This window comes from Pelodiscus sinensis, chromosome 10, assembly GCF_049634645.1.
Source record: "Pelodiscus sinensis isolate JC-2024 chromosome 10, ASM4963464v1, whole genome shotgun sequence".
Lineage (NCBI taxonomy): Eukaryota > Metazoa > Chordata > Testudines > Trionychidae > Pelodiscus > Pelodiscus sinensis.
The window spans coordinates 40,515,875-40,528,138 of NC_134720.1; the positions used below are offsets into that span (position 1 = coordinate 40,515,875).

General features: G+C 41.5%; 1 protein-coding gene across 9 annotated transcripts in view; it reads left to right on the plus strand.

Moving 5' to 3' along the window:
- The window catches only part of ECT2 (epithelial cell transforming 2), a 67,644-nt gene that overhangs the window by 6,346 nt on the left and 49,034 nt on the right, over positions 1–12,264 (plus strand). For 4 of the 9 annotated variants that reach the window (XM_075937963.1, XM_075937967.1, XM_075937968.1 and 1 more), the window contains exons 2-9: positions 795–952; positions 1,494–1,652; positions 3,197–3,276; positions 3,373–3,465; positions 4,506–4,688; positions 7,691–7,780; positions 10,152–10,259; positions 12,073–12,146. In XM_075937963.1, the coding sequence (XP_075794078.1) occupies positions 835–952; positions 1,494–1,652; positions 3,197–3,276; positions 3,373–3,465; positions 4,506–4,688; positions 7,691–7,780; positions 10,152–10,259; positions 12,073–12,146 (905 nt within the window). In that variant the 5' untranslated portion in view covers positions 795–834. The remainder of the gene's footprint in view (positions 1–794; positions 953–1,493; positions 1,653–3,196; positions 3,277–3,372; positions 3,466–4,505; positions 4,689–7,690; positions 7,781–10,151; positions 10,260–12,072; positions 12,147–12,264) is intronic. The other 5 variants (XM_075937966.1, XM_075937969.1, XM_075937971.1 and 2 more) reach the window with 3 other exon arrangements.

Below are 12,264 nucleotides of genomic sequence, written 5' to 3' on the forward strand. Positions count from 1 at the left end.
CCCTGGGCTTTGCTCCACGTCTCCCTGGTCTGCTGGGGGAGGAGGGCACTAGCTGCGTCCCCCCCCCCAGCAGACCAGGGAGACGCCGAGCAAAGCCGCGGAGGACCCGGGGCCGGACCTGCGGCGCTTCCAGATCAGCGCTGCAGTCCGGCCTGGGTCCTCCGCGGCTTTGCTCGGCGTCTCCCTGGTCTGCTGGGGGAGCCAGCAGACCAGGGAGACGGGGAGCAGCTTTTCTCGCCCCGTAGGAGGCGGGCGGCGGGACCAGGCGTCCCGCCGCTCCAGTCCTCCGGGGCGAGAAAATCCCTGTTCGTAACTGCGGATCCGACATAAGTCGGATCCGCGTAACTCGGGGACTGCCTGTATTTCCAAATCCACTTACGAAAGCATTCTACTGACTAGAAGAAGTCCTTGATTAATTGATTCTTCAGGTAAGTGCACTTAGCTCTCTAGTCCATCCCTTATTCTGGTGGGTTTAGAGGGACATGAGACAGATGTGTCTTTTCTGAAGTTTACAATTGTTCAGCTGCTTATAGGATCGAGGAGAAACATGATGTTGATAAGGAGTTAGTCCCATAATGTGGGGATTGTGAATGGGTACTAATGTTCAGCAGTCTGCTGTTTCTGCAGGATGAAAATTTTCCAGTGCTGGATAGTTTCTGTTTTGCCTGTTGGCATCCTGCAAATTCACTGATTCTTTCCCTTCCCCGCCCCCGTCAGACTAGGATAACTTTGTGTTTAAATGCTGCACTGAGTACTTTATTATTGCTTTTAAGTAATACCTTATAACTCTGTAGGTAGATAACGTTCTTGGTTCTTCTATGAGACTTTCCGGTGATGGCGAGGAACCCTTTCTCTCTGTCTGTGACAAGGACTGCATCCCTGAAATTGCCCAGTAAGCCAGGCCTGAGCAACTCTAACAGTGAGCAGGACGAATGTGGTCCAGGGGTGGCAGGTTTGTAAGAATTTTGGTGGTGCCCAGAACCTGTATCCCTCCCCACTTAGGCAGGTAATGGGCAAGAGGGGGAGGAGAGCTTAATGTTCTGAGGGGGAGTTTGGGAAGGGGAAGGGTGTTTAGCTAATCCAGCTCCCTGAACCTCTTTCAGATCACATTTAACAAAACTTGTACTGGAGTAAGCAAGCAATTTCATGAGATCAGGGATCAAAATAAATACTCCAAGCTGCCACTTTTTTTTTTTAAAGGGAACACTGAGCTTTCTACTTCCATATCCCCTAGGTATCAAAATGCCCTGTCCTCACAATCTATTTTTTGAGGGAAACTGTATGAATTACCTGTAAAAGTTATTCTGTGATAGTTGTATACACTCTGACTCTTACATGCTAATATTCTCTTAGTTAGAATTATTTTAAGTGGGATTTGTTAGTATTCTTAAAGTTTAGAAGTCTAAAATTAACTTCTCTATTCTACAGAACTTTTTACTGGCTATTTGTTTATCTGTTCAGATGAAATATATTTTGGGTACTTTATTTTGCAGCTGCTGAAGAAAGAAGCACAGATTTGATCATGACTGACAGCAGTATGCTAGTGTCTGACATAGGAAGTAGTCTCTTGGGAGATTCTTCTGTTCTTGATTCAAAAATTACTGAAACTTCCAAGGAGAATGTATTTATTGGATTGGCTACACACATGGAAGGTAACAGGAAAAGTATTTTTCAATAGTGTCACACTTGTTTGTTTTGAATATTGTTTCTTGGAAGATGAATATTTTTTTTATGGGAGTGCCAATAGCTTGAAACATTTTGTATAGACATAAAGCTGGTACGAACCAACAGTAGTATTTCTGAGTTGTTCAAAGCCATGTTAAAAGGGGCAGAACTCTTCAGGTGAAAACAGTTCATGCTTGCTCATCACACACAGTGCCAACCAAGAGCTGTAGATGCTTTTACTAAGAATAAGCATTGAAGACAGTTGGTTGATCGTAGGCCTGAGAAGAACCATTAGATGAGTGGCTTTTGGTCTCTACTGATGTCTGTAGATTTGAATTGGTAACTCCCAAGAGAGACTTGAGAAATTTTAAAGCCTACTATATTTCCCACAAAATAATAAGGTTTTTCTTTGTATTTTGTTGATTCTCTTGCTATTTTCAGAATAGATGAATCGACTAGGGATGTGAATGGTTAACCAGTAAACCCAAGAGAGGTTTCCGAGTGGTAGCCGAGTTAGTCTGTAACAGGAAAAACTTAAAAAACAAAAACAAAAAAAATAAATAATCTGGTAGCATTTTAAAGGCTAACAAAACATATAGATGGTATCATGAGCTTTTGTGGGCACAGCCCACTTCTTCAGATGACTGGAGTGTTCGAAGACTAGAACCAAGAATAAATAAGTGAAGGGGGGGCGTGGGAGTGGGGGGAATGGGGGGGAAGAGGACATTAGATAAGTTTCTAAGGGCTCATCTAGACTCCATCCCTCTTTCGAAAAGCGGGATGTAAATTAGGCAGATCGAAAGGGTAAAGGAAGCACAGGTTTAAATATCCTGTGCTTTATTTGCGTATTCATGTCCGATCACTGTTTTGAAAAAGGGCATTTCTAAAGTGAAACTGCAGTCTAGATGTGGTGCTTTCAGAAAAAAACAACAACCCCTTTTTGGAAAGATTCTGAACTAATTTTTTTTCAGGAATATGGGATCTTTCTAAAGGCTTTTTTGTTTTTGTTTTTTAAAGCACCTCCTCTAGACTGTGGTTTCAATTTTAAAATGCCCTTTTTCGAAACAGCGATCGGACATGAATATGCAAATGAAATGTGGGATATTTAAATCTGTGCTTCCTTTGCACTTTCAATCTGCCTAATTTGCATCCCACTTTTTGAAAGAGGGATGTAGTCTAGACATAGCCAAAGGGATAGCCGAACCAGTTTGTAACAGGAAAAATGTAAACAACAAATAGTCTATTAGCACCTAAAAGATTAAATAGTTAAAAGAAGCTGATTTAAAAACCATTTAGTTTTCACTAGGAAAGGAAGAGAACTAACACTAAGTGCTGTTACAATTCTTATCAGCTCTTTTAACTATTTAATGAGTTATATGGGAAGCCTAGAATGATAATTACTGAGTGGGAATGACAGCAAGCAAAAGGAGTCCAGAGAAGAGCAATGAAATGAGAGAACATATCCAATAGAAGAACTGGTTATAAATATTACTCTTTTTTTTTTTTTTTTTTTTTCCTCCTCCCGGAACAGAGGAGGTACCTCAAATTGAAACCAGAGTGGTTTTAGTTCAGGAAGCTGGGAAACGTGAGGAACTCTTGAAAGCCTTGGAGGTATGTAGCTTTAACATAAAGTAGTCATAATGACATGTTTTTGATAAACTTCTTGTTAGTAATTTAATCTCACACCAAAGTTCTCCTCTTCCACAGACAATTAAGATAATGGAAGTCCCAGTTATAAAGATAAAGGAAACTAGCCCTGGTAAATCGGGAGAAAAACTAATAAAAAGTATAATTCATATGGTATGTCAGGCATGTGTCTATAATTGCATGCAGCATGTTTGCACTTCACTGGGACAGGAGTGCACCAACATTTAACTTTCATGATTTCTGATATTTGTGTGTGATAAAGGCATAATAGATAATGTTTTCTGTGGTATAGTATGAAGCTAGTTGAGTAGGAGCGTATGTCAAATTTGAAACTCTGCAATTTGCTTAAATATCTGTTCTTAATCCCTGAACTAGTATATTTAGTGGACTTAATGTATTCCGTGCTTGGATATGAACTCACAAATGATATGTCACGTCTGTTTAGACTTTTGTATGTTTCTGCTATGAACTAGCTTCATAATCCATTAAATGGCTTTCCTGGTTCAACAGTAAAAGACATGTAATTTAAGATTGGTGCATGAACAATTATTTAAGGATTAAGTTGTTTCTTAACATGACGGATTCTAGAAAATGGAGTTTGGACCGAATACCTCCAGATTCAGAGCAGCCAATAGGTAAATTTTCAGAAATATTATGTTTAACTTCATGCAATAGGAAACACTACTATATGGAATCTCTTGGTCTGCAAACTATAAATTGTTGAAACTGAATCTGATTTTAGTGGCAGAGTTCCAAACTCCATAAACTAAATTTAGATGCCCTGAAGGAAAAGATGTGATTGTCTATTGTACAAGAATAATTTATATCCAGCTGAATTAATGCATCAAAATATTTGTGGTGTCCCCCACCCCCCACCCCCCAAAAAAGATTGAGGAAATACTTTACCTCTCTAATGTAATATTAGAACAAATTATACTGGGTTTTAAGGAGTTCATCAGAATTAGGAATCATTTTAAAGAAAGCTAGATCATCACTAGTTCCATGCTAGAAATACAAAAATCAGCGCTGTATATCTTTAAACAGAATGTTATCCTTTTTGGAACACTGTAAAGCTGTCTTTGAAGTTTTAAAGAAATTTAGTATCAAGGTAAAAATCAAGATTTTTGACATTTGTTTACAATGTGTGTTGCAAGAATGACACTTACTTTAATGTTGTGTTTGAAAAAATTAAGGAAATAAAAGTGCCCTATATAAAGATGGAATCCATAGAAGAGTTTGGTGATTCTGAGTCTCCAGAATTTGAGACAGTCTTCATTGTAGCAGACTTTCAAAATTCTCTTTTGGACAACTTGTACAAGTTTGACGGACGTGTTCTTGGACCTCCAATAGTACTTCATTGTGCTCAGAAAGGAGAGGTAAGTATTCAGGTGTCAGCGAAAGACTATTCTTTTACTTTATTTTTAGATGGACTCTCACGTGTCAATACTACTAATGTGAGCAATTGAATATTTTCTTCCTATGGTAAAAGTTTCTTTTAAATTGCAATACAGCTCTGCTTATCGTTTATGTAAATGAAGGCCTTGTATTGTGATGGCACAGCTATTCTGAATTTAAATTTCTTCTGAACTGGAGGAATTGTTGAAAGCTGTATCAGTCTTTCTCAGTGCAGAATTCTGGCCATTCACATGTAATGTTTCACTAGACTTACATGGCTTTTTTAAAATTAAAAAATAGAAAGAACTGATGGCCCTAATTAACGTGACTTGGGGTTGTTTGTTGCTCAGCACTTCTGAAAAGTAGGCTCTAAATCAGGACTACTCAACTTTGGAAGCCCTGGGGTCCACAATGATATTCTCAGCACATGCCGAGGGCCGCAACTTAAGTGTGGTTGCATATATATGTAACTATCTTCTTCCTCACTGAGGGGCATGAATACAAAAATTAAGACAAGACTACACAACACACAGGCCCCATTTACGTCAGTTCTGCTGATACTAATAAAATACAGTATTCACCCGATTTCCACCTGTATGTCAGCACTTCTAATGAGCAATGACAGTCCAGGAAATTAACAACTAGAACACATATTAACAGAAGACCGTTATATGGACTACTTTTTTGTTTTAGCTCCTGCGGGCCACAGACAAACAGGCCACGGGCCGCTTGTAGAGTAGCTCTGGTCTAAGTGGAGAGTGAGTGGCTTGGCAGTTGTAAGCCAGTGTGCAAAAGTAGCTCAAGCCCTTCAGTTAAGTTAACAAATCACTCTTCTTTTCCCAACCCATGGGATATCTTTCCAAAGAAAAGCTGGGAAAAGCATTAGACTTGGAGTACACATAGACACTTTACTGGCATTACTAGTTTGGTTAGTAGCGTGGGGTTCTTAATCTATGTAGTTACCCCAGGAAAAGTCCTGAAGTAAATGCAGTTGAATGGGTATAAAGGTGCCTTATACTATATAGTATATTCCCCTTCATGTACAAGAATAAGTATTCTAGTACAGTGAAACCTTTGTTATCTGGCACTCTGTTAACCAGAAAACTTTGACAGCATTGTCCCTAGCCACAATACTGTCACATCTTCAGGTGCACGGGCCTGGCTTGGTTTACCATGATTGACTTAACAATTTTTTACTAATCCTCTTTCACTCAAAATAGAAATGTGAGACCAACTGCTTCACACTACAGAACTACCAATATTAAGAACTTGAGTTTTATTATTATTGTCCATTGGTTTTTCCTAGGTTGATGGGACCCTCAGATAACCAGAATGCCCTAATCCCTGAGCGTGCCTAATAACACAGGTTTTACCGTGATGGGGTTTCTCAAACTCCATTGTACTGTGGCCCCCTTTTTGACAAGAAAAATACTACACCACCATAAGACAGTTCTGGTGACCCTTTTAAAATGAAGTTGTGACCCATTTTGGGGTCCTGGTCTACAGTTTGAGAACCTCTATAAACTAGTATAAGCACTTCTATGGCTGTATAAGTGCACCCACACTAGAGGGATTGTACTGCTTCAGCTATACCAGCATATTATTACCCATAGCACTTAGGATGGCTAAAGCAGTATAACTTTCTAGTGTAGACAAGACATTAATGTATAGTGTTTCTTTTTTGTTGCTTCCTCTTAACACTTTCAAGAGCCTTGGCAACAATATGAATTTATTCATTGTTTCCCCTCCCTCTTATATAGCTATTTTCTGGGCTTTCTCAGAAAGGGAAAGCCACTAGGAATTCAAGTCTTGAGATATCTAGTTAGTTCAATTCTTTAAAAAGCTATTGAAAGTACTGGTAGTGATGACTGTGATCAGTACCATTTGAACCACACAAGCATGGATATCCAATATAGATGGAAAGTATTTTATAATCCATGTTCAAATCCCCTTTAACTTGTTTGTTGAAAAAATAATAGTCAAAAGAGAATCTTTGTCAGATGTGAGAAGTTCACAAGTACTTCTCTGCACCTGGAGGTAGTTTAAGGAAATATAGATACTAATTGCTAACACTTATTTGAAATAATAAACATCTCTTCTCTCCCCTCCCACGATGCTTGGTCCCCACCTTGGGCTCAAGGGTCCTTCCCATGGCAGCCGGAGGCAGAGAGCTGGGGCCTGGCAAAGCCGCGGCCCTCCCCATCAGCTAGGTGGCCAGGTGAGGGAGGGCCAGAGCTGGCCTGGCCCTCCCTGGTGGCCAGGTGGAGAGCTGGGGTTGCCTACCCGCAGAGAGAAGGTAGGGTTGGTGAGTGTAGTGAGCAGGGGCCACAGTCCCCTAGTTATCTGAAATACTTTATGTAAATATTAGAGGGGTATCTGTGTTAATCTGTATCTGCAAAAACCTTGAAGACTTATTTTTTTCCCATGAAAGCTTATGCTCAAATACTGACCTAGTGGGTTTTTGCCTATGAAAGATTATGCCCCAAAAAATCCATTAGGAGTTTTGTGGCACCGTAAAGGCTATTTCCCCCCCTCCCCCCTTTCTGTGCAATATTGCAATGAAGAGGTGCAAAGACTATATTAATGCCAAGGACTACTTCTGCACTATACAGCAACCATTTTGGACAGAAGATACTAACAGTTGGCATGGTCATAATGCTCTGTTGTAGGACAATAGTGTCTAATATAATTCTATAAGAAACAGGGACACCTATGATAAAGTTTACAGTTTTAACTTCACAGTACAGCTTCAGCACAGTGATATCGTCACTTTACCAAAATGCTAGTAGTTTCTATTTCAAGGCATACCAAAAAACACCAACCCTTGTTAATTAGTATCCAATTTATTATAATTGTTAAAATTCACTGGTGCCAATGCTAAAATCTTTAGCTACTGTTTTTAAGTAGTTTTTATTCAACACTTTAAAAAAAAAAATAAAGCTTGTGGTTCTGACTACTGTAATAAATCATTATCTTATTTCAGCCTCTTCCTTTCTCATGTCGTCCATTGTACTGTGCAAGTATGTTGAATCTGGTGCTGTGCTTTACAGGATTCAGAAAGAAAGACGAACTAGTAAGATTCTTTTGTCATATTTTCCTGTCTCCTCCCCTTTCTTTGACTGAGTAACCTACATGTAACTATGTTTAAGGTATTTTTCTGTCTCACCTAGTGCAGTGTTTCTCAACCCAGTGGTACGAGTATCCTTAGGGGTACTCGAGAGAAGTCTGGGAGGGTACGTCAACAGAACTGAAACTTGGAGAAAGCTGAATTTTTGTTCAAGTTTTACAGCACTTGATTATTTTAGTACTTTTTACACCTAAAAATTTCATTGGCCACCTGGCTAAGATTTAAGTTGTTTAAACAAATGTGTTGCGGTGGTGGTGGTGGGGGAGAATTGTGTGCCTGAAAACTGTAGGTACTGGGGGTACTTATAATATTTTTAAAGGGGTACTTTAAAAAAAGGTTGACACACACTGACCTAGTGTACAATGTCTAATAGTGATTAAAGTTTGTGTTCTTGAATACACAACTACAATTCTAGGGTCTACTTAAGACTTTCCTGCTCTTTATATGGAGCAGGACTGGACTCTTAAAAGGATTGTAAATAACCATCAATTAGCTAACTGGTTAAATGATGATGAAAATTACTCCAGTTAACTGTTGGTGGGCCAGAAAATGGAATCCTGCAGTTTCTGCCTGGGCTGTGTTGGAGCACTGCCTGCCAGTCCAGCATGGTCAGAGTCATGCCAGTGTGGCAAGGCAGCACTCAGTCGGGGCTGCTCCAGCCTGGTGCTGTAAACTTTAGGCTTACCGAAAATGCTTACTGCTTAACCTTTTATATCACTAACAGACTGCATTGAGGTGATCACCTAAGAATTACCTTCCACTGGTGTTAGATCATGTGTGTAGGGATGGGGAAGCTTTTTTGGTTGGGGGGGGAGGGGGGACGAGGGCACAGACTCACAGAAAAATCAGTTGGGGGGCCTCATAAGTGAGAAGCAAAACAAGAAAAATAAACTCACCTATGTGGCCCCTGACTGAGAAGGAGAAAGACACTCCCCATATTCCCCTTACACATCAGAGCTTAGAGGGGCCCAGGCTAGTAGATTGTGTGCTCCAGCCCTGCTGTGGGGCAGTGGGAGGAGGGGTGTTGGAACTCAGGTTCCCCAGTGCTGGGATCGGGGGGGGAGGGGGAGGAGGAGGAGAGAGAGAGAGACCCTGAGCCTTGGGCCAGGTCCAGGCAAGCTGAGGACTTTAGGTTCCCCACCCCGATGTACACGCTCTTGAGTGCGATCAAGTAAAACTTGGAAATCCTGTTCAGAGCATTTGGACTGTGACTTCATATATGATCTTGTCAGAAATACAAACAGCATCATGTCTGATCAGTAGTCAAATGTGAAACTTTAAAGGAAAACTCAGATATTACAAGAAGCAACTGGTAACTTGCTTGATGTTTTGTAATCCTGTAAATGGCTATTGAGTTGGTTCTGGTGTTATCATAGTGGACTGTACTAGTGGAGATACTGGCAACTGCATAAAACACAAGATCATCTTCCAAGAATAAGGAGTTAACTCTGGCCTGCCAGATTCAAACTGCATGGGCCACGTTAATTTGTTCTAAACTCCTTTTATTTATTTATTTTTTAGCCAGTTCCATCTACAGAAGTAATTGGGGTGTGATATGTTAGGAATCATCTTGTTTGGAGGCTCTATGCTGGCAATGGTTTTCCAACTATGGCTGGTGGGATATCAGGCCCTTGCTCTCATTGCTGCAGGGTGATCAGGTGACGATTGGGGGTGCTAAGGCAGGCTACTTGCCTGTCCTGGCACCACAGACTGAGCTGTGTCACAGAAGTGGCTGGCAACAGGCCTGGCTGCTAGATGGCAGGAGGGTAGGGAAGAGGAAAAGTGCACATGGCTCTGTGCACTGCCACTGCCCTGAGCACTAGCTCCACACTCCCATAGGCTGGTAACCTGCTGTTGGCTGCTTCTGGGGCAGAGTATGGTCTGTGGTGCCAGGGGAGGCAAGAAGCCTGTCTTCAAATCCTCACTTTACCACTGACCGGCAGCTGCTCAAGCCCATCCTGCCACAGCCCCCCACAAAGCCAGTGCTCCCTCCTAACTCCCAAAGCTCTCGTACTCAGCCCTGCTCTGAAGCTCACACTCTAGTCAAATTATGTTGGGTTGTGGACATCAACTTTCTTCAACTGAGTCATGAGGGGAAAAAAAAGTTTGAAAACCACTGCTCTGTGGGCTGCTAGATAAACTATAACTGTGGTGAAATGTGTTTGAAGAATTATAAACTACTAATTTCAGAGCATGCAGGAGCTTTGCTTTAAAAATTAGTTCCACTGTAACTTGTACTGTATATAACTCTTGTCTGTCCTTTTAATAGCTGAATGTTCCAAAAAGTGATTGGTTCTCTTTGACTCTTGCTCTTCAGGTTAAGATGGTGACATTGGTTCATCATATGGGTGGAATTATTCGAAAGGACTTCAGTTCAAAAGTTACACATCTGGTGGCTAATTCTACACAAGGAGAAAAATTCAGAGTATGTGAACTTTGTACTTCAGGGACTGGATTTGAAAAGTTTCTCAGTGTAGATAGACTGTATGATTTGAAAGTCAGTTTTAACTTGGAGCAGATGCATTTTTTATGTTGAGGAAAATGGGGCTAACTAGAAAGGATTAAAGATTTCAGCGAATCTTTACCTCTGACATCAGGTTTTAAAAACAATGGATGGTAATTGTTTGGCTGTTGGATACAATCCTTGCGGAGGCCATTTAGGGATTTGGGGCAAAAATTCATCAGGGATGGTACTTGGTCCTTCTGAGAAGGCAGGGGACTGGACTCGACTTTTCAAGGTCCCTTCCAGTTCTAGGAGATAGGCAATCTCCATTATTATTATAGTTATCTGGGTATTTTTTTTTTAAATATCTTTGTCTAATGGCTTTTGTGACACCTGAGTTCAGCTTCTGAAAATAAGCATTTTGTTTCTTGTGAAGTATTTAGCATTAGCTTAAACACAGACTACTGTGTTTGAGGCATCTGAGCACTTACCAGTTTATGCCTCCATGGTATGCCTACACTACAATAAAAGACCAGTGGCCAGAGCCCTCCAATCCATAGTATGATTCAGAGAGGCCATCCCAGGCCCTGTGTTTTTTGGGGGGCACCATACCAGCTGTCTCTGCTGTCGTATGGACAGAATGGATCCCCTTAAGGATTATGAGGTCCTGATGCAGGGTAGCAGCAGGGCTCAACCCCTGCCCTGTTGCCTCACACTCACTGCAGCAATGGGAGCTGGAGCAGCCAGAGAGCCTGCTTTGCTGTGCCATGCCACTCTCTCCTAGTTGGCTGCACTCTGCTTCATCATGTAAGATTATTTCTTGTCCTACTACCTGCCTTTATATTAAGGGAGGCTTTGGGTGAATATTAGGGTAAACTGACTAAGTGTAATCATTACCTATGGAAGCTGTGGAATCCCTGTCACTGGAGGTTGCTTAAGAATGTGTTGGACAAACACCGATCAGGGATGGTCTGTTTAGGTGTGCATCTGGACTAAGGATGTTAAGTAACGGTTAATTTACTAGTTGAGTAGTTGATGGAATTTCCATCGGCTAGTCTATAGGCACTTCCATATTCCTCCTTTGAAGCGTACAAGAGCCTCCACTGGGCTTGCCTGGGGCCAGTAGGTAATCCTGCTGACTCGGGGCTTCATGTGGTGTGCCAGCTTTGAAATGTATAAGAGTCCTCAGCGGGGGCTCTTGCGCAGTTCAAAGTGGCAGCACAGCATGGAGCCTGGGGTCAGCAGAGGACTTCCCAGCTGACCATGGGTTCCACACACCATTTCCCTAGAACCCAGAGTTTGCTGGGGACTCCCCAGCTGATCCTGTGTTCTGGGGAAATGCTGTGCTGGAGCCCAAGATCAGCTGGGGAGTCACCAGCTGACCCTCTGGCTCCACATGTGGCAGCGCCGCACAGCTGAGCTGGGGATCAGTTGTGCGGTGCTGCTGCTTTGAAATACCCAGTTCTCCCCCCTTTGCTGCTTCTATCAGATAGAGGTAGCAAGCAGGGAGGGGTGGAATCGACTAGTCAACTGACTATCCTATAAGTATTTGCTTATTGGATAGTTGACTAGTCCTTAACATCCCTAATCTGGACTAGATGACTTCTCGGTTTCTCTAGGTAGTCCTACCTTTCTGTAATTCTGCAGAGGAGTAACTTCATCCTTTTTGTGTGTGGCTTTTTTACAATGACTGTTTTGCAAATCAGAAATGTTGCCAGAAATCTCCTTCCAAGTTTGGAAGGAACTTAAATGGAGAGTTTACTTACCATAGCCAACAACTTCCTTCTCCTTCTAGCTTGCTGTGAGTCTGGGAACTCCTATTGTGAAAGCTGAGTGGATTTACAAGGCTTGGGATAGAAGGAATGAACTGTAAGTGTTCTAAAACCACCCTCCCTTCCAATTTAGATCTTTTCTATGATCTAAAAACAAACTTCTCTTTACTAAAGAGGACTGTTTAAATATACAACTGGTTTTAATTGTTTATTTT